At 39.4% G+C, this 22,098-nt stretch overlaps 1 protein-coding gene across 1 annotated transcript in view; it reads right to left on the reverse strand.

Annotated features, from left to right (window-relative positions):
- Positions 1 to 22,098, reverse strand: part of LOC139132239 (uncharacterized) — a 43,904-nt gene that overhangs the window by 5,955 nt on the left and 15,851 nt on the right. The window contains exons 17-28 of the mRNA XM_070698628.1: positions 21,933 to 22,051; positions 21,270 to 21,461; positions 20,582 to 20,773; positions 19,936 to 20,136; positions 19,432 to 19,671; positions 18,413 to 18,601; positions 17,348 to 17,548; positions 16,700 to 16,951; positions 16,053 to 16,301; positions 7,805 to 7,987; positions 5,798 to 6,301; positions 399 to 560 (exon numbers count right to left, since the gene is read on the reverse strand). Of these exons, the coding sequence (XP_070554729.1) occupies positions 399 to 560; positions 5,798 to 6,301; positions 7,805 to 7,987; positions 16,053 to 16,301; positions 16,700 to 16,951; positions 17,348 to 17,548; positions 18,413 to 18,601; positions 19,432 to 19,671; positions 19,936 to 20,136; positions 20,582 to 20,773; positions 21,270 to 21,461; positions 21,933 to 22,051 (2,684 nt within the window). The remainder of the gene's footprint in view (positions 1 to 398; positions 561 to 5,797; positions 6,302 to 7,804; positions 7,988 to 16,052; positions 16,302 to 16,699; positions 16,952 to 17,347; positions 17,549 to 18,412; positions 18,602 to 19,431; positions 19,672 to 19,935; positions 20,137 to 20,581; positions 20,774 to 21,269; positions 21,462 to 21,932; positions 22,052 to 22,098) is intronic.

A 22,098-nucleotide genomic window follows, 5' to 3' on the forward strand; every position in this document is an offset into this window, starting at 1 on the left:
TCGACTAGGTGATTTGGCTAAGGGAACGGAGTGATGAAGACCAGAAAAAAAACCAATTACAGCTGATTATTTAAGTCATATTGCATTTTATCTATGCCATGTACATGTCTGTAAAGTGCATTATATTTTATTAGTTTATTGCTATTTTTAAATTTATATTAATTATTATTATTATTATTATTATTATTATTATTATTATTATTATCATTTTAAATTAACATACTGTATCAACGGACGATTTAAAATGTAATAAAATCATTATTACCATATATATAATATATATATACATATAATATATACCATATTTGCAAAACTCAAAATAAAATAATTTAACAACCCCATGTATGTAAAATTTTGGAGACGAAACGATGAATATTAAGTGACATATTTCAACTTACGCAGACACTTAGTGACGTTTCTGGCGCCAGTGTCTGCCGTGGAAGTGCCGTTGGGACATTGCTTGCAAGATGTCTTGGCGTATTCTTCCTGGTAGAATCCTTTAGAACATTCGACACAGTCGTCCAGCGATTCGTTAAAGTGCGTTCCTTTGGGGCACCCAACTGTCACGAAACAGCAAGTGAAAACAACACGTATTCATGACAAACTCCTTGGAACTATTAATTAAACCACGGTGGTTAAACACAGAATGGAATAGCAACACAGAACAGAGTAACAAAAAGAAAAAGGAGACAAAAGCATACGCTTGTAATGCTATCGTGTTCAGCCAATATTTGCTCTGTTTTTCTTCTGTTTGTCGTTTTAAACTTGAAGTTCAGAAGGTTCAAAGCCAACTATCTCCATCTATACTTAGCCAATGACTGGTCTAACTATCGCCCTTTATTACATGCCTCGATGTCAGTGCAAAATTGTGCATTGATTTGAATAGGAGCATCCGGGGAGTTAGCGGGCCGGTGAACAATTTACTGACCAGTTTCCATGGTTAACCGGTCCAGTGACGTCCTTCGACGTTTTCGACGTCAAAGTAGACGCTACATGTAAAATATCCATGCGCGCACTGCTATTTTGACTTTCGTTACAATCTGTATGATGCTGGTCGATAATGGCAAAATTGTTTGAAAATGCCCAGCATGTAACTAAATGTCAAATAGCGTTAACATTGAAGAGGCATGTAACAAAAATATTATTCAGTTCAGTTCAGTTCAGTTTATTTCGCTAGAAATATAAACTTACATTCACTCAAAAGACACATGAAAAAAAAAATAAAGATAGAGAAATTGGTACAAATGCTAAATTTATGTTCTATAATTTAGCAGGTATTCCTAGCTGGGACCACAATATAGTTCTTCTGAACTAGTCGAGTTGTGGCCCCTAATGTTTATACTATATAGATAACATAAGGTGTACATCTGCGGATATGGATAGAAAAATCTATAGCAATGATTACAAACTATATTTCATATCAGGTACAGATCAAAAAATATATTACGAGAAACAAATGATATGAGACAGATCATAAAACAACAAGACAACGTGACCAGAAAACCCCACATCTTTTGGGGAAAATAGTATCAACAGGCAAGTAGCCAGTCTTTTAAATGACGTTTGAAATGTTTTCTTACACTTAACTTTTTTATAGAATCTGGTAGTTTGTTCCATAGCATAGTTGCAGCATATTTCAAATTATGTTGCTCAAAGTAAGATTAACCTTAGGAATATAGAAGTTTTCACCAGTTTTAAGACGTGTTGAATAACTATGAGGCACTGGATCGAGGTAACGATATACCGAATGTGAGAAATGACTATTTTTAAGGTCAAAGATAAAAGTACAAGTATTAAATTCACATTGCTTATGGACATTGAGAATTCCCAGTTGCTGAAATAGAGGGGCGGTATGAGCTCGCGCAGCAGAGAATGTGATAAGGCGGACAACCTTTTTCTGTAAAATTAGGATAGGTTGGAGTAAAGAACTGAATGTATTCCCCCAGATCTCAATACAGTAACAAATATGGGGTAAAATCATGGAGTTATAAAGCAAAAGCAAAATTTCTTTGGGGACGATATGACGAATTTTAGAAATAATTCCAACCATCGGGGCGATTAATTTTCTAACTTTATCAATGTGAGCTTTCCAAGTCAAGTGCTGGTCTAAAATTACCCCCAGATAATTTGTTGACGAGACATTCGCGACCATATTTCCATCCACACTCAAGCTGCCCTCTGTATTTACCAGCCTCTGGGGTGTTTTAATTAACATAAAATTTGTTTTTTCTACATTAACAGTGAGCTTGTTTGCACTGCACCAGTCACAGGCCTTCTGAAAGTCAACATTTATCTGGTCAAGGTTGATGACACTTGTGTTTTTTAAATTTGAACATATTTGTATCGTCAGCAAATAGACGAAAATCGAAAATATCAGTAGAGTTTACAATATCATTTATATATAACAAAAATAAAATAGGACCAAGAATAGACCCTTGTGGAACCCCACATTCAATTGACCTATATGACGAAAATACATTGCTTATATTGACGGTTGTTTACGTTCTGAAAGATAGCTTTTGAACCAGTGTAAAGGCAACCCCCTTATACCATAATAGTCTAATTTTTGTAACATAATGTCATGATTAATTGTATCAAAAGCCTTTCTAAGGTCTATAAAAATCCCAAAAGTTGTGAAACCATCGTCAAGTTTTTCCATTATATCAGAGATCAAATCGGCCAAGGCAAGTTTTGTACTATGTTTTTTGCGAAAACCAAATTGAGTCTTGAGGAGAATATCATACTTCTCCAGGTAAGTGATGAGTTGGTTTTTAACAACAGATTCAACTATTTTACTGAAGACTGGTAAAACAGAGATAGGCCGATAATTTCCAACATTCGTAACAGAGCCCTTTTTATAGACTGGTATGACTTTGGCAACTTTTAAGTCGTGTGGAAAGATGCCTTGGCTTAAAGAACAATTTATTACATGTGCCAATGGATAAGAAATAATGTGTGCTGCATGGTTTACAAGCCTAGGGTGAATCATATCTTGCCCGATGGATTTATTGGGGTCAATCTTCCTAATTTCATTGAACACATCATTTTCAGAGACCGGGCGAAAGAAAAAAGAATTAAGATGGTCGCCTTTTAGATATTGACGAAAATCCCCGTTGTTACGAATTTTCTCAGCAAGATTAGGCCCTACACTGGTAAAATACTCATTAAACTCTTCAGCAATATCAACACTATCCGACAGACAAGGCTGGTCGGGTCTATTTGTATGCAATTTGTCTGGGGTACATTTTGTACAGGAATTGTTCAAAATTTCATGTAAAACTTTCCATGTCTTATTGGTGTTCCCATTTGCATTAATTACCAGATTAGTATAATATTTTTTCTTTGCTGATTTAAGTAGCTTCGTCAGTAGATTTCTGTACAATGTGTACTTATTTTTAACATTTTCATCGTAAGATTATTTTTCATTTTACTAAACAATTTATGTTTCGTGTTGATGGACTTAAGCAAACCCCTAGAAAGCCAAGGTTTTTTGATACATTGTTGCCTGTTACGAACTGAAATCACCTTGAGGTGTCTCTGCATAACGTCATAAAAGATGCTATGGAAATTTGCATATGCATCAGTTGGATCCTCGCATTCGTATACAGATTGCCAGGATACATCACTCAAATCAGCCAAGAAAAGATTTTTATCGTAGCTCTTAAAATCATATTTCTTAGTTCTATGATGCGGCCTAAATACATGATTGAGGTGTTTAAAATACCAAAGATAGGGTAGTGATCAGAAATATCAGAGAGAACAACGCCACAATCAATGAAACAATCCGTCATATTTGTTATCAGATGATCAATGACAGTACTTGAAGTGTTCGTGACTCTAGTAGGGGTGTCAATTACTTGCATAAAATTGTACATATTCAAAAGTGTGACGTATTGAGCAGCAGATGGAGACTCAACAGATGTGTCAATGTTTACATCGCCAAGAATAATACAATCTCTCGCTTTGGTTGACATCTGGTCGAGGAATTCTTCAAAACTGTCAATGAATTCACTACACGGAGTATTAAATTGGCTTACGGTAATTTACACCTACAACAACTTTTTTGTTGTCAATGATCGTTTCAATAAAGAGTGACTCACAATGCTGAATTTTACATGACTTTATGCGGTTGAAAGACAAAGACTCGTGTATGTAGAGTGCCACTCCACCACCATGAGATCCCTCACGATTACAAGTAACTAGATTATATGAGGGTAAATTATAAAGACTGTGATTTGAATTGGGATGCAACCAAGTTTCTGTGAGAGCCACAAATAAAAACTTCTGGTCTAAAATATTCAAGAATGCAACGAGGTCATCAAAATGCTTAGCCAGGGATCGGATATTCAGGTGTAAAAAAGAACATGAAGTCTTGGACAAAACTCCACTGGCGTTAAATTTGTCTACGCTTAGTGATGTACAATTGCGTTTTACAATAAAGTCTTCAGACATAAGCTGAATAATAAAACAAACATACTGACGTCCACATTATTTGATGTGATGAAGATCTTCATATGATTTCATCTTCACAACAGGGGAGCTGTCTTCTTTCCTGAGATATATGTGTCCGTTTTGTGTCCAAATGTACTTCCATCTCGCTGTTTTCCTTTTATTGTTGACTTCGTGAAACAATTTCTTGTTCTTGGTGGTGAGCTGTTCATTAATGTAGATACGCGAGTTCTGTTGTACCGGAGAACGTAGTCCAATGTCTGACGCATTCTTGTTACGTAGATGTTTCTTGGATTTGTATAGATTATTTCGCACGCTTCTTCTAGTAAATCGAACAATGATGGTAGAGGTATGTTGTCCTTGCCTTTTAGGCAAGCGGTGACTAATGTCAATGTCACTCTCTGCCACGGATACACCAACTGCATTTGCCACTTTTTCGTTACAATTTTGTCGGTGTCCTCATCTTGCGTTTCCGGTATACCGTGAATTTCTAGATTGTTTCGCCTGGTATACTGTTGTAAATCATCGATTTCTTCCTCCGCTGCTTTAATTTTGCTTTCAGTTACTTCCAACTTCTTACGCAATGCCGTGTTCACTGTAATAAGTTCTTGCATTTGTGTTTTGTAGTCGTCAAAGAAAGAGTTCATAAAATTTACCGATTGTTGTAGTTCTTGCAGTGTACTGGACATCGACGAAAAGCTGTCAACTTTCTTGGATAATGTCTCAAGTCTGTTTTCAATAATTGACATTTGGGTTGGAGCTCCATTGTCCGCCATCTTGCCTTTGTTCGTCTTTCTACTGTTGGTGGTGCGTGGAAATCTTTCAGCTTCACAAGATCTGCAAAGGAGGAGATCCCCTTGGCACAGACGTACACCCCTGGTCTTGTCGCAGTCGTTGCATTTCATCATACATACTCAGAGAAATGTTTAGTCACTTAGAATGGGTGCATACTCAAAGAGTCCTGGAGAGCTCTTTTCTCGCGTGCAGCCCCGACGACGACGCCATCATTCGATATTGCCTGAATACATGGGTTTATGTGCTCTCCTCCTGCCGTCGGGCAAATTTTCACCTGCTCTCGGGCACATAAAACCATGTATTCAGGCAATAATATATATTGTTGACAATGCAGTGTCCACATCCACTTTTGCTGAGAGAACAGAAATTCACTGTATTCTGATATAGTGTCATTGTGTTCACTGATACATAAAATGCGCTACATTCACTACGGCACAAACTGTCAATTACACTTTAACCGGAAATAAGTGAATTCTAACAGGCGCTGAATGTAAGATGTCTTAGCTATTAAGTATTGAAATTGACTCCCTGTAAAGATAAATTCATGACTTACCACATCCTAGTGTATAGTATAGGGGTATCATTCCATGATCGCAGATCAAGTCATCGTAGCCATATGATAGAGACGATTGGTCGACTTCAAATTGAATGCCGTCGATGTCTGCTAGCTCCAACCCTCCGGTGGTCATTGCTGCTTCAATTTTATCCATCATGCCATAAAGCGTCGTTACTGAGTTATCATATAGACTCGAGAACTCCGAAGTGGTGTCCCCCTCGTCGACGATGTTCACAACCAGTCTGAACTGAATGTGGACACGATGCGTCATTGTGGCCCGTTTCTTCTTCTTCTTCAAACTCTGAGGACCACAGGTGACCACCACATTGTCGACACTGCAGTCTTGCCAACTCGTACAAATGTCGCTGGTCAGTGCTACGTCATTCATCAGCAGGGTGATGAAGTTCTCTCGCATCTGCTGTTGTACAGCAGGGTCGTTGCAGTCACCCGAGTAATAGTAAATATCTGCCAATAGGCTAGTCTGACCGGGGCGGCGGCGTTCTGGTTGAAAGAGAGATATCAAAGGTTAAGGTAGTATGCGCCTCGAAAGTGAAAGACTTTAACTTTTGTGAAAACTTTCCCTAAGGGCTCTTTCAACCATTCTCTTTCAAAATCAAGAATAAAAATCGGGGTCACCGTGAAAATTTTGGTACTAGAGAAACAAATAAGGACGTCCGTGAAATAACCCAAGAATTACCGATATTTAAAATTCAAAAAAATTGCCGCCATCCCTGTAATTACTCTATGGAGAAAATGCAAATTTTCGAATTTCGAAAAACTAAGCCGGTGAAAAGTTTTCCTACACCACGAGATTTAAAAGGAACTCCAACAAGTGGTATATTAGAAGAGAATTGTAAAAGTTTGAAAGTCCGAATGTCTGCCCCGAGGTGCGTTCTATCTAAACGTTACACTGCCGCGGTGCCTAAAATCAGCAGATATCAACATATGATGAATGACCACCAATGTGAAAATGACAATTTCGCTATTATAAACACAGGTCATATTTGTTGGAGAAACTTCTCACATGCTGGTAGGAACTCCTTCCGTCCTCCGGTGGAGTCTGTGAATGCGCGAACACAGATAGTCACGGTGCTGTACAGTACTCGCAGATATTCAAAATTATACAAATTGTGATCTTTTTCAAAAAAAATAACGACAAGTTACTTGCTGTTGTTCTTCTTTTGCCCGTTCTCCGAAACACGAGTCCCTAGTTTTAAAACGCAGCCTATCAGTATACCTTTTCACTGTACACGCGCTGCCTAAGAGAGCATTCATTTTTACGGGAGGGGGATGTCGGTGGATTTAAAAAACAAATAAAATGTAAAAAGCGACCCCCTCTAAAGTATGTTTCTAAAATATGACACCCCTAAATTCACCAATTGTAAAATGTGGCACCCCAAGACCGTGATTAACCCTTTGCATCTCAACTGAGGGCCTGGGTAGAGTTGAAATTTGGAAGTACCATTTGGCATGACTTCTGATTTCTGAAATAATCAAAGACTGTCCTCTAAAACCATATATTTCTAGAATCATCATAAAACAATTTTCCCAAAACATGCAAATTATGGTCATTTGATCTCATGAAATATTCAAATTGGCCACCAACATATAAAATTTGTATTTTTTTCACGGTTTTTTTTTATAGGAGATCCTCATTAATTCATCATTTTCCATTACCAAACCATTGGTTTCTGTCAAATCAGCATAGACTGACATGAAATTGTTAAAAAATTTGTGAAGATACGCTGAGTTTTTGTTTTGACTAATGAAGTGTATTATAAACAAATTAGAGGCCCTTTTTGTGGCATGTACATAAGTAAAAAATAGTTGGTGTCTCAGAATACAACACTGTCGATATTGATGATGTCGCCGTCTTTTGTCATTGTCTGAGGTATTCATGTCGTCCCCACGCCTTCCTTATTCCACCTAATAACAGTTACTCTGAAGAAAATAAATCAAATGCCTGCAGTATACAGCACTTTCTATCAACTCTGACACGCTTACCGACGCAGTCTGGAGGAGCCGCAGACCAAATGCCAGAGGAGCCACACACAAACAGGGTCGGAGAACCACGTGGGATATCATGAGTATCCGAACATAAAATATTGCAAAACCTGCCGCCAACCAGCCAGCCATCACAGGTCAATGCACCGTCGGAAGGTGGCGGTAAAGGATCACATGGAACAGCTGTGAGAAACAGATATCATTCACTGTTACTCGTACATCGAAAACGACAGTTATCACTTTTTACAAAGGCATATATATATATATATATATATATATATATATATATATATATATATATATATATATATATATATATATATATATATATATAAGCAATAAAGCACACCCAGCGACGGTAACCCACGAGATTTTGACCAGTTCACGACATATATGCAGAGCGATAGTGCATATATGGAGTGAACTGGTCAAAATCGAGTGGTATACCGTCGCTAGGTGTGATTTATTGCTATTACATCATAACAGTATATTGAAATTCTGGCGTGTAACGTTAAAAACGTATTTTTGCTCAAGCTGAGAGCTCGCGCGTATGCTAGTCGTATCGTTGGTTGGTGGTATATCGCCAAAATACCACGGCTCTTTTTGCGTCCCGACCAATCAGATCGCTGTATTCGCGCCATCAATATACTGGTATGATATAAATATATATAAATATATATCTTCCACAGTATAATTTTATTACGTTAAATATTTTGTGGTAACGCATATCAGGCACTCTGGTTGATGGGAATTCCCGACTATGTACATAGAATTCAAAGTTGAAGGGATTGTCAATAAACCATTGCAAGTATTGAGCATGTAGATAGCTCCCAGTGTTATTCTTAGATGCAGACAGAAGAAGATACAGACTGTTATTTGACTGTATCTTTTTTGTAGACATCTTTTGGCCAGGACGAAACGTTGTTTTAAAATTACCAACGCAAAAACAGCACATTTAAAACCAGATCAGTAGACGCCAGTAAATGCATTCATCTGATACGTATATAGACTCACACACATACACACGCGGGAGCTGAGCCGATTTTCTAGCGAAAAGATAAGGTTGGAAGTGTAATTTTAATCGACATTGTCTCAGTGAAAATGTCGTCTGCAAGTTCATGCATCCCAGGGTCCTTTGCGCCGCGGACAGTGACCCTTGACACAAGTCACGACAGAACGATTTTATATCCATCCCAAACGAAATCTTTGATGGCTTTTCAATTTCTGTTTAGGATCTTTAAATATTTCCTGTCACTTTATCGCATGAAAGTTTTGATCAAGTAAATAATATTAAAGCTTGGGCCGCGACTTTTTCGTCAACTTGTGACTTGTGAGCTGCGATAAGAATATGAGAGTGTTCTTGTTATGTAGAATAAAATTAAAACAACGTTTCGTTCTGAAAGTGGGACTTCATCTGGCATAAAGATGTCTACAAAAAAGATACAGGCAAATAAATGGGATTCCCATCCGAGTTGTGTGCGCGTGCTCCGAACAACTTGCGTTGCCCCTAACTCTGCTATCTAACAAGTCACTTGTCAAACTGGTGTTTTCCCGTCTTTGTTTAAAAGGGACAACGTTGCTCCTATTTTTAAATCTGGGTCTCGGAATGAGGCCAGCAATTACCGTCCAATATCACTACTTCCAGTCTTCAGTGTGATGATATTGTCGTAGTCACGTGATTGTCACATGGTCTGTACACGTAATTTCCTGTAACATTTAGTTCCCACATGGCTGCTGTCTAATAAAGATCATATCTGTGGAACTCCGTCGTTGTCGACTGTCAATAACCCCTCCCCGGACATCACATAATGGCGACGAGGATATAGTTATCGAACATAACTATAAAAGACCGTACGCAAGTAACTTTTCTGAGATTTAGTGACTACAGCCGTGTTTTGAGTGTATGAAAATGCCAGAAACAGAGTCTACCCCCGTGACCTTGTCCGGACTGCCAGGATTGGCGGGATTTGACTGTGAAGGTGAACCGGAGACCCTTCAACAAAGGTGGGAGCGTTGGCTTCAGGAATTTGAACTGTTTGTGGCAGCGTCTGGTGTTTCAAATAATGCTCAGAAGCGTGCCTTACTTTTACACATGGCTGGAATTGGCATCAGAGACATTGTTTGCACTAAATCTGCAGATGAAACTGGTGACGTCACAGACTGCGCAAAGTTGATAGAGTGTCTGAATAAACACTTTCAACTACAGAAAAACGTTCCGATGGCGAGACAGAAGTTTTACAGCGTAACTCCCATGTCCGGGGAGACGGTCGACAACTACGTAATACGTCTCAAGACTCTACTGAAAGACTGTGATTTTCCAGAGACGGAAAAAGATAACCAGATAAGAGATCGTGTCTTACTCTACATCAGTGACAAAGTGCTGAAAAGCAAGTTGTATCGTGAAAACGACTTGAACACTACTAAACTGCTACAAATCATACGGTCCTATCATGATAAGGATGCACTGGTTCTGGTGTCCAGTACTCACACTGCAAATGCCGTCAACGTTGGTGGTAAACGTACGCGCACTAAAGGCAAAATGGCGGACTTAACCTGTTTCCGTTGTGGAAAGAGAGGTCACGTGCAACGTGAATGTCGAGCCAGTACTGGTAGTAGTACTCGCAAAGCTGAGCAAAAGTCCGACCGGTGTTTCCGATGTCGAAAGCCGGGACACAGGGCTGCAGACTGTCGTGCTAAGTGGGAAGACTGTCCGTCCAAAGACAGTGATCATAGCAATAGTCGAGGCCGTGGTGCTAGCCGCAGTACACGTGGGCGCGGACGTAGCCGTGGTGGTGGACGCGGTAGACACAAAGTAGCTCAGACGACTGATGCAAACGATGATAGCCATACAGACGTCGAGAGTGCCGATGAGAAAGCGTACTATGCTCTCCGTGCTTCAAGTGGAAAGGACCTTACCGATGAAGGTATTCAAATCGAGAATCAACACGTGCCAGTTATCATCGACAGTGGTGCTACGTGCAATCTCATAGGTGAAAAACAATTTCGCAAACTTGCTGAAAAGCGTGGTGTGAAAGTTCGAAATTGCAATAACAAAGTGTTTACTTATGGTTCTAGTAAATCGTTAGAAATAGTGGGCAAATGTGCTTTACATGTCGAAGCACCCACTAAAAAGAAGTGTATTGCTGATTTCATAGTGATCAAGGCTGATCAGCCGATTTTACTAAGTCGTAGTACTTCTGTGAATTTAGACATGCTGAGAGTTGGAAATGTAAATCTTTGCACAATGAATTCAGTTTCTGCTGATAATCCTTCGCCAATTCTTGCAGAATTGAGGAGGAAATATCCTGAGGTATTCACTGGGTTGGGTAAGTTAAAAGGCTACCAGCTCCATTTGCATATTGATGAAAATGTCAAACCCATAGTCCAGTACCGGCGAATTCCTTTCAACCGCCGTGCTAAAGTTGTTGAAAAACTCAAAGAACTTGAAAAACTGGGCGTGATAGAAAAGGTTTCAGGTCCGACCTCTTGGGTCAACCCTCTTGTAACGGTTCAAAAGCCTCATGGAGATGTTAGACTATGTCTTGACATGAGAAAGGCAAATCAAGCCATTGTAAGGGAAAGACACCTGTTCCTACCATGGATGAAACGCTTGAAGAAATTTCAGGGGCCAAAGTTTTCTGTAAGCTTGATATGAATATGGCCTTTCATCAAATTGAACTCGATGAAAGTAGCAGGGATATTACAACTTTCTCAGGGCCCAACTCCTTGTATCGTTACAGGCGTTTGATTTTTGGTGTAAACATGGCGACTGAAAAATTTCAAAATTTAATCAGTCAGGTCTTGAAAGGTTGTGAAGGTGCCCATAACATACATGATGATATTAGGGTAGTAGCTGAGAATTATGAGCAGCTGTATGCCAGAGTTGAGAAAGTGGTCAAGCGATTTAGTGAGCATGGTTTAACCTTGAACTTTACAAAGTGTAACATAGGAGACAGTATGATATTCATGGGTCACTTGATGACAGCCCAGGGTATGAAACTCACTGATGAGAAAGTCAAAGCTATAGTAAAAGCTCGAACGCCAACTGACAAATCAGAATTGAGAAGTTTCTTAGGGCTAGCCCAATTTTGCTCAAGGTATGTTGATAAGTTTGCTACAGTGACTAGCCCACTGTGGGATTTGACTCGCAAGGATGTGAAATGGGAATGGCTTCCCAAGCATGAGCAGGTATTCAACCTCATCAAACATAAGTTGACCACAAGTCCATTCATGGCTTATTTCAAGCAGGGTGCTAAAACTCGGGTCACTTCTGATGCGTCACCCGTTGGTGTTGGAGCAATCCTCGAACAAATGCAAAGTAATGGTTCATACCAACCAGTATACTATGTAAGCAGAAAGCTTACACACGTTGAGTCTAGGTACTCTCAGTTCGAGCGGGAGGCACTTGGGGTTAAATGGGCATGTGAGAAACTTCAGCAGTTTCTATTAGGTAGTCATTTTGAGATCAGAACTGATCATAAGCCTTTATTGAAAGTGTTCAGCCCTAACTCCAGGCCCCCCTCAGCTAGAATTGAGAGATGGTTGTTGTATATGCAGCAGTTTGATTATCATATCACCCATATCAAGGGCAAGAATAATTATGCAGATATGTTGAGTAGATTGCCTGTGGATGAACCATCTGATAAGTGTTGTCGAGAAACTGAAGATTTTGCATGTAGTGTTATTTTAGAGGCCATGCCACCTGCTATCACTCCACGTGATATTGAGAGAGAATCTGCAAAAGACCAGAGCTTACAACTGGTTGAAAAGTGTATTACCTCTGCAAATTGGTCAAAATTGAAGTCTTCACCCTTTTGGCATGTGAAAGACGAGTTATGGTTGTATGGCAGACTGATCATGCGTGGTAACAGATTAGTCGTACCACAGGGTTTGCAAAGAAAAATACTGAAAATTGCTCACCAGGGTCATCAGGGAATTGTGAGAACTAAGGCTCGCCTACGTGACAGAGTTTGGTGGCCCGGGATGGACAGGGACGTAGAAAAGCTGATACGGTCCTGTCATCCATGTCAATTGGTTAGTGCTAGGCCAAACCCAGAGCCAATATCATCCACACAATTACCTGAAGGACCATGGTTCGATTTAGCTGTTGATCTTTTGGAAGTGTGTGATGGTGAAAAATTGCTTGTGGTAACTGATTTATATTCTAGATGGCCAGAAGTAGTTTTGTTAAAGAAAACAGATGCTGGTCATGTCATAAAAGCCATGGAAGCCATGTTTTTAACACATGGATTGCCTTACTGTGTTAAGACCGACAATGGTCCACCTTTCGCCTCAGCCGAGTTTGAAGGTTTCTTGATTACTTAGGTATTAATCATGAATATTCTATTCCATACTGGCCTCAGAGCAATGGGAGCGTGGAAAGGCTGAACGAAGTGATTTTGAAATCTGTAAGAATTGCTAAATTGCAAAAGAAAAGTTGGTATAAGGATTTGACACATTTTCTATTTGAATATAGAAACACCCCCATACTGTGACAGGCGTATCTCCTGCTATGGCTCTTATGGGAAGAGAATTTCGGGACAAAATTCCCAGGCTGAGAACTTCACCCCAAACTATCAATGAGTCTGTTTGGCAGATAAAAATGAGAGAAGAGATTGTAGAATGAAATTGAAACAGAAGTTCTATGCAGATAGCAGGAGACATGCCATTTCCTCAGATATCAGGGAAGGTGATTGGTTTTGCTCCAGCAAGCGTTTAGGCAAAACAAACTTACTCCCAACTTTGAGACAGAACCATATAGAGTTATTCAGAAAGATGGAGGTGCTTTAGTCTTGGGAAATTCCAAAGGTGTCAAAAGAAGGTCCACGGGACATGTAAAGAAATATGTTGAGGAAAGTCCAGAATTTCCCTTCCGGGGCACTGGCGGGAACTCCAAAGAATTGATGTATGGAGAAACCCAAATTTCAACAGGAATACAAAATGATGTTCCATCCTTTGATCCCAATATCCGAGAGTTATCTGCTTCTAGCAATTTTGAGAATTCGTCAGTAGAACCTGTCTGTCCTAGTCAGAAATCAACAAGACCAGTATGTTCTAGTTCTATTTCACCTGCTAGTACAATACCAGTTGAAACAAGTGTAAGTCCTGGTGTAGATACACCTAAGACAAATGTAAACCCCAACAGTACTGATGTGAGACGCTCAACTAGAGTAAAATCAAAACCCCTTGGCACAAGGACTATTTCATGCCAGATAGATAGATTGTATTGATATAAGACTATTCACGAACACTATGTACTGAGTTTCTGTAGAGCGAACTTTGTTTTGGAAATTTGTACTTTCCTAGTTCTTAAGTTTCAAGTTCCTGTTCCTTGTTCAGAGTTACATACTGTTCTATCTGATGTTTACCTGGTAGTGGTAAATTTCTGATGAAGGTAATCTTAAAAGTTAAAGTTTATATTTTGATTGTTTGTTAAAAACATCCACAGAGCACAACAATTTGACAATTTAAAAGAAAGTTTTGCAAAGACACTGTTGGCAAATTTCATATTTTGCAAAGTGAATTGTAAACAAAGGTATGAGTTTCATTCTAAAGTTGAGGAGATGCATAAACTTGAAAGTTTTTATGCAAAGTTGAGGAGATGTGATGATATTGTCATAGTCACGTGATTGTCACATGATCTGTACACGTAATTTCCTGTAACATTTAGTTCCCACATGGCTGCTGTCTAATAAAGATCATATCTGTGGAACTCCGTCGTTGTCGACTGTCAATAACCCCTCCCCGGACATCACATTCAGTAAAGTTTTTGAGAAAGCAATTCTTCCTGACATTTAGAATCACGTACAGAATTCACTGGATATCAATCAACATGGTTTTGTAAAATGCAAATCCACTGTTACTAATCTTGTTTCACACACCGACTATTTATCTACTGTTATCAATAATCGGGGTCAAGTTGACTCAATATATCTCGACTTCAGCAAAGCATTCGACTCAGTTAACCACAGGCTCCTACTTTATAAACTCTCACATTATGGTTTCAATGGCAATATATCAACTGTTTCATTAGTATCTTTCAAACAGAGTTCGGCGGGTAACAATTAATGGTCATTTCTCGTCTTGGTGTAACGTTACCTCCGGTGTTCCCCAAGGATCCCAATTAGGACCTCTCTTTATTTATATTGTACATAAATGACATCAACTCATCTGTTTCCAACTCCATGTCACTGTATGCAGACGATTCAAAATTATACAAGCAAGTTTTTGATATTGAGGATTGTAGGTCATTACAACAAGATCTCAAACACATAGAGAGATGGTGTGCGGTATGGAAATTGAAACTTAATTGTAAAATGTGCGTGATAATTTCTTTACCAAGAAAAAAGTACCTATTTCTTATAACTACACACTTAATGATCAGATTGTAGATAGAGTGACATCGGTTAAAGATCTCGGTGTGTATATCACTCAACATCTCAATTTCTCCGCTCACATAAATGCGATCACTCTCAAAGCTTTTAAATTATTTGGTTTTATTAAACGTACTTCTAGCAAGTTTCACAATGTTAACACCCTTAAGACTTTATACATAACGCTTGTAAGGAGCCAACTTGAGTACACCAGCCAGGTTTGGTCTCCACACCAACATTACCTTATCAATCGACTTGAAAGGGTTCAGTGTAAATTTGTAAAATACTTGTGTGGTAGAGTTGGAATAGTATACTCATCAAATAACTACAAGTCACTTTGTACATTTTTTCAACTTACGCTCTTTCAGGAGCGTAGCTTTTTTTTTTAGATATGACTTTCTTTTACAAGTGTATGTTTTCTTCGTATGATTGTCCTGAAATTTTAGAGAATATTTGTTTTAATGTACCTTCCCGTTCATTACGCTCTGTACAGCTTTTTTAAACCAACAGTTTAGAATAATGTGCACTCGTTTGCTTTCCTACAACGATCAATGCAATTTTTAAATACAATTTTACCGAATCAGACTTTTGATATTTTTAATTTTAGCTATGGTAAATTCCGCAGTTTTTTTATTTAACTCGATTTATTCGTCTTAATCTTGCAATTTTTGTTCCTCTTGTTTGTCACTTGTTTGTTATTTACTTGTTTCCTGGTTGTAAGCTTATGTTTGTTCTGTATATTTATTTGTTTATTTATTTTTTTGCTGGAACTGTAATTGGGCGCAAGCTCTTTATTCCTAGTCTAATAAAATAAAATAAAAAAAACCCAAATAAACATATTAACTGATTTTGTCTCTGTAAAGTTGAAGACTTACGGTTAATCTGCAGTGTAAACGAGCAGGTTGCTGTTCTACCATTCTTAGAGTTCGTTGCTGTATAGATGATATTGTAAGTTCCCCACGTGAACGCTGCGCCGTTTGCATAGTTCGGCGGGGTCACCTCCAGATGTTGGTTGCCACTCGGAAGATTGAAGCGTGGCTCTTCCCAGGTAACAACGGTATTGGAGTCAGTGGACGTGATGTTTTCATCCGGGGGACAAAACTCCACCTCGGGGGCGAGTTCATCTGCAGAGTATGAATTAAAACAGCGTTCTGTTGGTATAGTTTAGTATTAAGAGTTCCAATGCACTCGTTTTAAAGGCCCCAACTACCGTTGTTCCAGTGGCTCACTCAAATTTTCAAGATAGTTTTATTAGTTGTTTTGTTCACATTGAACAAAAATGGTTGAAATTCAGTCAGTATTGCCTTTATGGGGGAAAAATAAAAATCGGTCTTTGATTTTTTTGACGCTGATATCTTCATGTTCTCCTATAGTTTCAAATATGAGCCTGAATTAAAGCGTAAATAGAATATAATTGTAAGAATTTCTAAAAGTGCAAAGCGCAGAATGAATATAATATGTGACAAAATTTCAAAGGGGCTTTATCATAGTCCTGGCAGACTAAAACAAAAGTGCCAAATACCTCTGATATAGATAGGAAAACTGCACTCGACGCTGTTCCCAAAGGCATCAGTGAATGTGTAAGTAATCACGGTATCCTGCGTGAAGTTGTGCGGCGGTGAAATCCCAGCAGGATTAACTTGAACAGTTGGGGCGCCCCCTGAGTTGTCGGTAGCACTTGGAACATCCCAGTTGAAGGTTACGTAAGGTGAACCAGTTTCTACGGTTCCATATTTCGGCCCTGGACAGGAGTCCAACGTCGGTGCGGTGTTATCTTCGGGACAAAAATCAGAGTACAAGGTTTGCATTTGTAACTCAAAAGAGAAAGCGCGTCCATGGGGTCATGTCATGAATATATCGCATAAAAATAACTATATTCAGAGACATGGCGTAAATGACTCGTGACTTTAATATTGCACCTACGTATCAACCATGCACGTATTTTCATATACCATGTGTTTTCACACCTTATCTCTTATTCTAGTGTTTTCTTGTTTTACTTGCTGGTTGATTTTACAAGAGAGTATTCTCGTTAAGCTAATTTAAAATTTATCCAGAACAGCGCCATCCCGATCACTGAGTCCTTGCCCGGTAATAATGAAGCACTGTTATGCGCATATGAATTATTATGCTAATTTTGGATATGTTGTTCAATCGAGAGCTGACACACCTTCGCACACTGGCGGGGTAACATCACCGATCCACTCCCCAGTGTCGCCACACGATATCGGTCCAGTGTTACCAACGGCTGTGAATCCGCCTGTACAGTGATACTGGCATGTTGTGCCGTAGTATGGCGGAACTGTCCCGCTGCAAACGCTTGGTGACGTTCCACCGTTCGGAGGAGCGGTTAAGGGATCACATGAGACCACTGTGTAAAGGAAAGGAATTATGTTGTTGACGTGTCCAATTATTTATCCTTTCAATCGTAGAAGAGGAATACTGTACTGTTCATGTTACATACATGTTCCATAGATCGTTCTCATTTGCTGAGAGTGACTGGCGCGCGAACGAAATCTTTTTTTTTTGTCATGTGACGTATGCCTTTGGCGCTTGTACCTCACTTTATCGTGGTCGAACCACTCCAAAAGATAACAGCCAAAGTATTACATTTACTGGCTAGAAAGTTTGCAGCGCGTAAAAGCTGATCTCATCAAACACATCATCAAAGTATCAACGTATCGATCAAAAATGGAGTTTAGTCGGAGGTCGGGAAAACTATTGGCATTAAAGGTATACAGTCACCTTTTCCAATTTTGCCACAGTTACCATGGAAAGAGAATATCTAACCAATCACAGATTTTAAGCGGGTGGCCGCTTATTATAAAAAGCGCCCTCATATGGGCATTTTGAATACCAAGGAACGCCCCTTTGACCATATATGGGCATATTTAGATTACAGGTGACTGTATCCCTTTAAAGCAGCAGTCTTCAATCCATGGTTTTCGTTTGTTGACATAGACTAATTATTTGGTGTTTGCCCTTTTGTTCTCCTCTGAAATTTGTGTCAAGATAATAAACTTGTACAGAGATAAAAAGCTGATAACAAACTTGCCCCTATAATCATCGACGTCACACAATTCATCTTTCTTTCGTCGATTGGTCACAGTAACTATTTGAATTTCAGAGAAATTGCAAACCAGCAAGAGAAGTATGAGTGAGTAATACAGTTGGAAATCTGTGCCTCCTTGCAACACATTTTCATTGGCGGTTTAATTTTGAACTTTCGACTCACCTCTGCAGGATGGCTGTTGAGCTCTTTCCCAATATCCCCTGCCGTCTACAAACTCACAGGTGGCGTCCGGGGAACCAATCAGTTCATAGCCAGATTGACAAGTCACCGTACACGTACTGCCATAGGCGTTGTCGCAGTCATTGACGAACAGTCCAAAGACGGGAGGTTGCAATTGTGGGCATCTCCGGACTGTAAAGAAATTCGGAGTTCACACTACGCTTACTGCCGAAACAGCGGAAGAATATATTTATGTTTGACACATTTCATTTGTATTACCTTAAGATAGATTGCGCCTCGAAATTGAAAGACTAAAACTTTTGCCCAAACTTTCACCAAAGAAATTTAAAATCACTCACTTTCTAATGCAAGAAGAAAAACCAGGGGTCATCGTGCACAATTTGGTACTTGTACTTAGACAAATTTCTCAATATTTACTGACATTTGAACTCATTTGAACTAATACCTGTGTTATATAAATGAGGAAAATAACATTTTCGATTTTCAAAAAAATAAAGCCGAAGAAAACTTTTTTTACCCTTAAGCTTCAAAATGATCCCCCTCCCCTCCCCCACCCGACAAGTGGTAGACCAAAAAATATTTTAAAAGTTTCAGAGTCCTAATATCTGTCCCCAATGTGCATTAACGCAGTATTGCCATGGCGAATGATGAAGGAATCACTATTCCCCCGGACCTCGTGAATAAAAGCATATAAATAATACTTCTGTGATATGAACATTTTGCCTGTTCTATAATTTGACGAAATCGTTATCATCGAATATTTCAGTATATAAATCACTACCTGCCAAAATAGAAATAGATCATTTTCTGAAATTAAACAGTAGCCTGGGCTAGTTTATTTCTTACCATCGATTTCTCTTTCATTATCAAGAAGATCCTTATCTCCAGTCACGGCAATTCTCAATTGCTAGTATTAGCCTACTGTGGTTGAATTAAAATTAAAATTAAAGTCGTCGATACGATGCTGCGAACTCTGCGGATGATCCAATGTTATTGATTACCTGTGACTGTGACATCAAAGGAGCACTTTGCCTCCAATCCGACGCCATCAGTGGCCGTGTACTCCACCCTGTGTTCGCCGACAGCAAGTGTGCCTGGAGACAGCGTCGATGTCATGGTCACCGTGCCGGAGTTGTCCTCAGCCACTGGAGCTGGCCAGTCAACCGTGGTTGACGTCGTTCCTCGGTCGGCGTAGGCAATCACATCATCCGGGCAACTTAAGAAACGCGGAGCTTCAATATCTGTGGAGAAAAGATATTAAGTGACAGGGTTTCATATTTAAGTCATCATACATACGCATACCAGAAAGAGTGAATTGTTTACTATCGGTAACCTTACAGTAAAATATTGTGGCAAGGTTGAACACAAATCAGCATATTCCTAAGGGTTCCAGTTGTTTCAAAAAGCTATGGAAGCGCCCCCGAAAACTCAGCTGTTTTCATTTTGAATCTTGAGCCAAATGCATGTTCTGTGTTTAGATGCTACAAGATTGTACACGCACATACCAACACATGACAAATTGGTGGTTGCCGGAAGCCACTGTGCATTGCCCGAGCACGTTACCAAATCATAACCACGTGGTTGAAGTTGGTAACCCTGCGTTTGGCAGAGGTACACGCAGCTGTCTTGATACTCTGGTGATGTTGTACACTTGTCAGGGCTCACACCAATACCCGATGAGGGTGTCAGCGCCGGACATGTGGCCACTGTGAGTAGAAAGTCAGAAAGAATACATCGTGAATACTGGTATTTGTCAAAAATTCAAGTTTGCGATGTATTTGTATTCAAGTTCTTCACAAAACTAAAAATAATATTTGTGTTCTCAATCGACACTGTCTAAAATCGCCGTGGTATGAAGGAACTACGTTTTCTGAACTTGAAGTAGTCCTGTCCATGACCGCCGACTGTACTTACAAAAAATTGCCAAAATAAACAGTTACCAAGATATATATTCGACGCTTATCATTGCATTCAACGAGTGTAGGTGACCTTCGGTCTCCTTAAGGGTTTTGGAAAATTGAATATTGGAACGCTGAACATTTTGGAAAATTGAAGCAAGATGTGTCTAGCGGTCAGACAACAATGTAAGATATTTTACAGACGATAGATAGTTTAATTTTGTCTAGATCAATGAATTAAAACACAACCTACTTTCGCAGGCAAATGTTCCAGGGCTCCAAGTGCCGTCTTCCTGGCATAGGAACCTGTTTTGTCCGACAGCTCTGTAGCCAAATTGACAGTAAAAGTGACACGCTGTCCCGAAGTTTTCAGTGCCGGGAGGTTCACTGATGCAGCCTGATTTTATGGCGTTTGGAGGCGTTGCCATGGCATCACAGGTAACGACTATAATCAAGTAAAATTGTAAGAAAAGACTTGTTTGAAACCGACATCACATTTCACAGGTCAAATCAAGTCGGAGGTAGGTCATTTCTCGGTTGTCAGCTGACAATGCAACAGCCAGCATTGCTACAGTATTGCACACATACATACGCTATATTTACATGTATGTATGCATATATCCACACGTACTTGTGTATTGCACATATACGTACATAAACACAAACTCAATACATATGTACGTACATCCATACATACAGTAGACACACACAAAAACATGTGCGTACATACATGCCTCTTTATGCATACCTCTTTAAGAAGTGCCATTGCAAAAAGGAAAGTTTAATAGTTTCTTCGAAAATTTTGACAAAGGGAGTTTTCTTCGATCAATTATAAACTGAAGATCTTTATATTGGCAATTTCTGTGATCTTTTGTCAACTGTTCCTTCATCTATTCCGAGTTAAATACCTGAGAGTTACTACAGACAAAAGGAGTACGAACTTTGGCAGGTTGCGTCATTTCCGGTCCAATCCACACTATTCTCTGAGGTCTTGTCGCATGTTCTGCTCGCCGAGCCGATCAGCGTGTAACCACGATTGCATTTCACACTGCAAACCGATCCGTAGACGCTGTCCCCAGGACAGTTGTCATAGGAACCACTGGATGGAATGGGGAGTCGGGAACAACGGAGCACTACAATGGGAAAAACCAATTCAATGTGAGTTCAGGGTATCTTTAACAATTTTGACCCGAATTGATGGTAACACGATTGGAACTAATTTGGAATAAGCTTCAAATTTTTCAAATTTCTCAAAAGTGTTAGGTGCCATATAGCTGAATGTTGGATTATTACAAATTACTCGTAAAGAACAAGTGTGTAACTTATAAAGAAAAGCAGATAAGCTTACATTTGCAGGTTAAAACGACCTTTAACTTCACCATCCAATTATCCCAATCCAATTAGTTCCAATCGTCTTTGGTACAACTGTATCTATGACAACAGCAAATCTGCCTGTAACTGGCTGCCGGTTCGTCAACACGCGCGTGTACGACAACAGATTTACATGCAGGTTATTATTAATTTGCTTGTTTGCTGCTCAAATATCAGCATAAAACAAACTCTGATATTTATTGTGCTATAGTTCAAGCAAAGACTCCGCTCACCGTTGACTCTGACATTGATGTCACACTGTGCCCCATTTCCCTGCTCATCTACTGCGATATACGTGACCGTCGTAACCCCTTCGTTGAATGTGTCACCTGGGCCAGGGTGACCATCGACTCTGTAATCAAGAATTGATGTTAATGTGAAATTCTCTGTCTGTCTGTC

This window comes from Ptychodera flava, chromosome 4 (assembly GCF_041260155.1).
Source record: "Ptychodera flava strain L36383 chromosome 4, AS_Pfla_20210202, whole genome shotgun sequence".
NCBI classification, from domain to species: domain Eukaryota; kingdom Metazoa; phylum Hemichordata; class Enteropneusta; family Ptychoderidae; genus Ptychodera; species Ptychodera flava.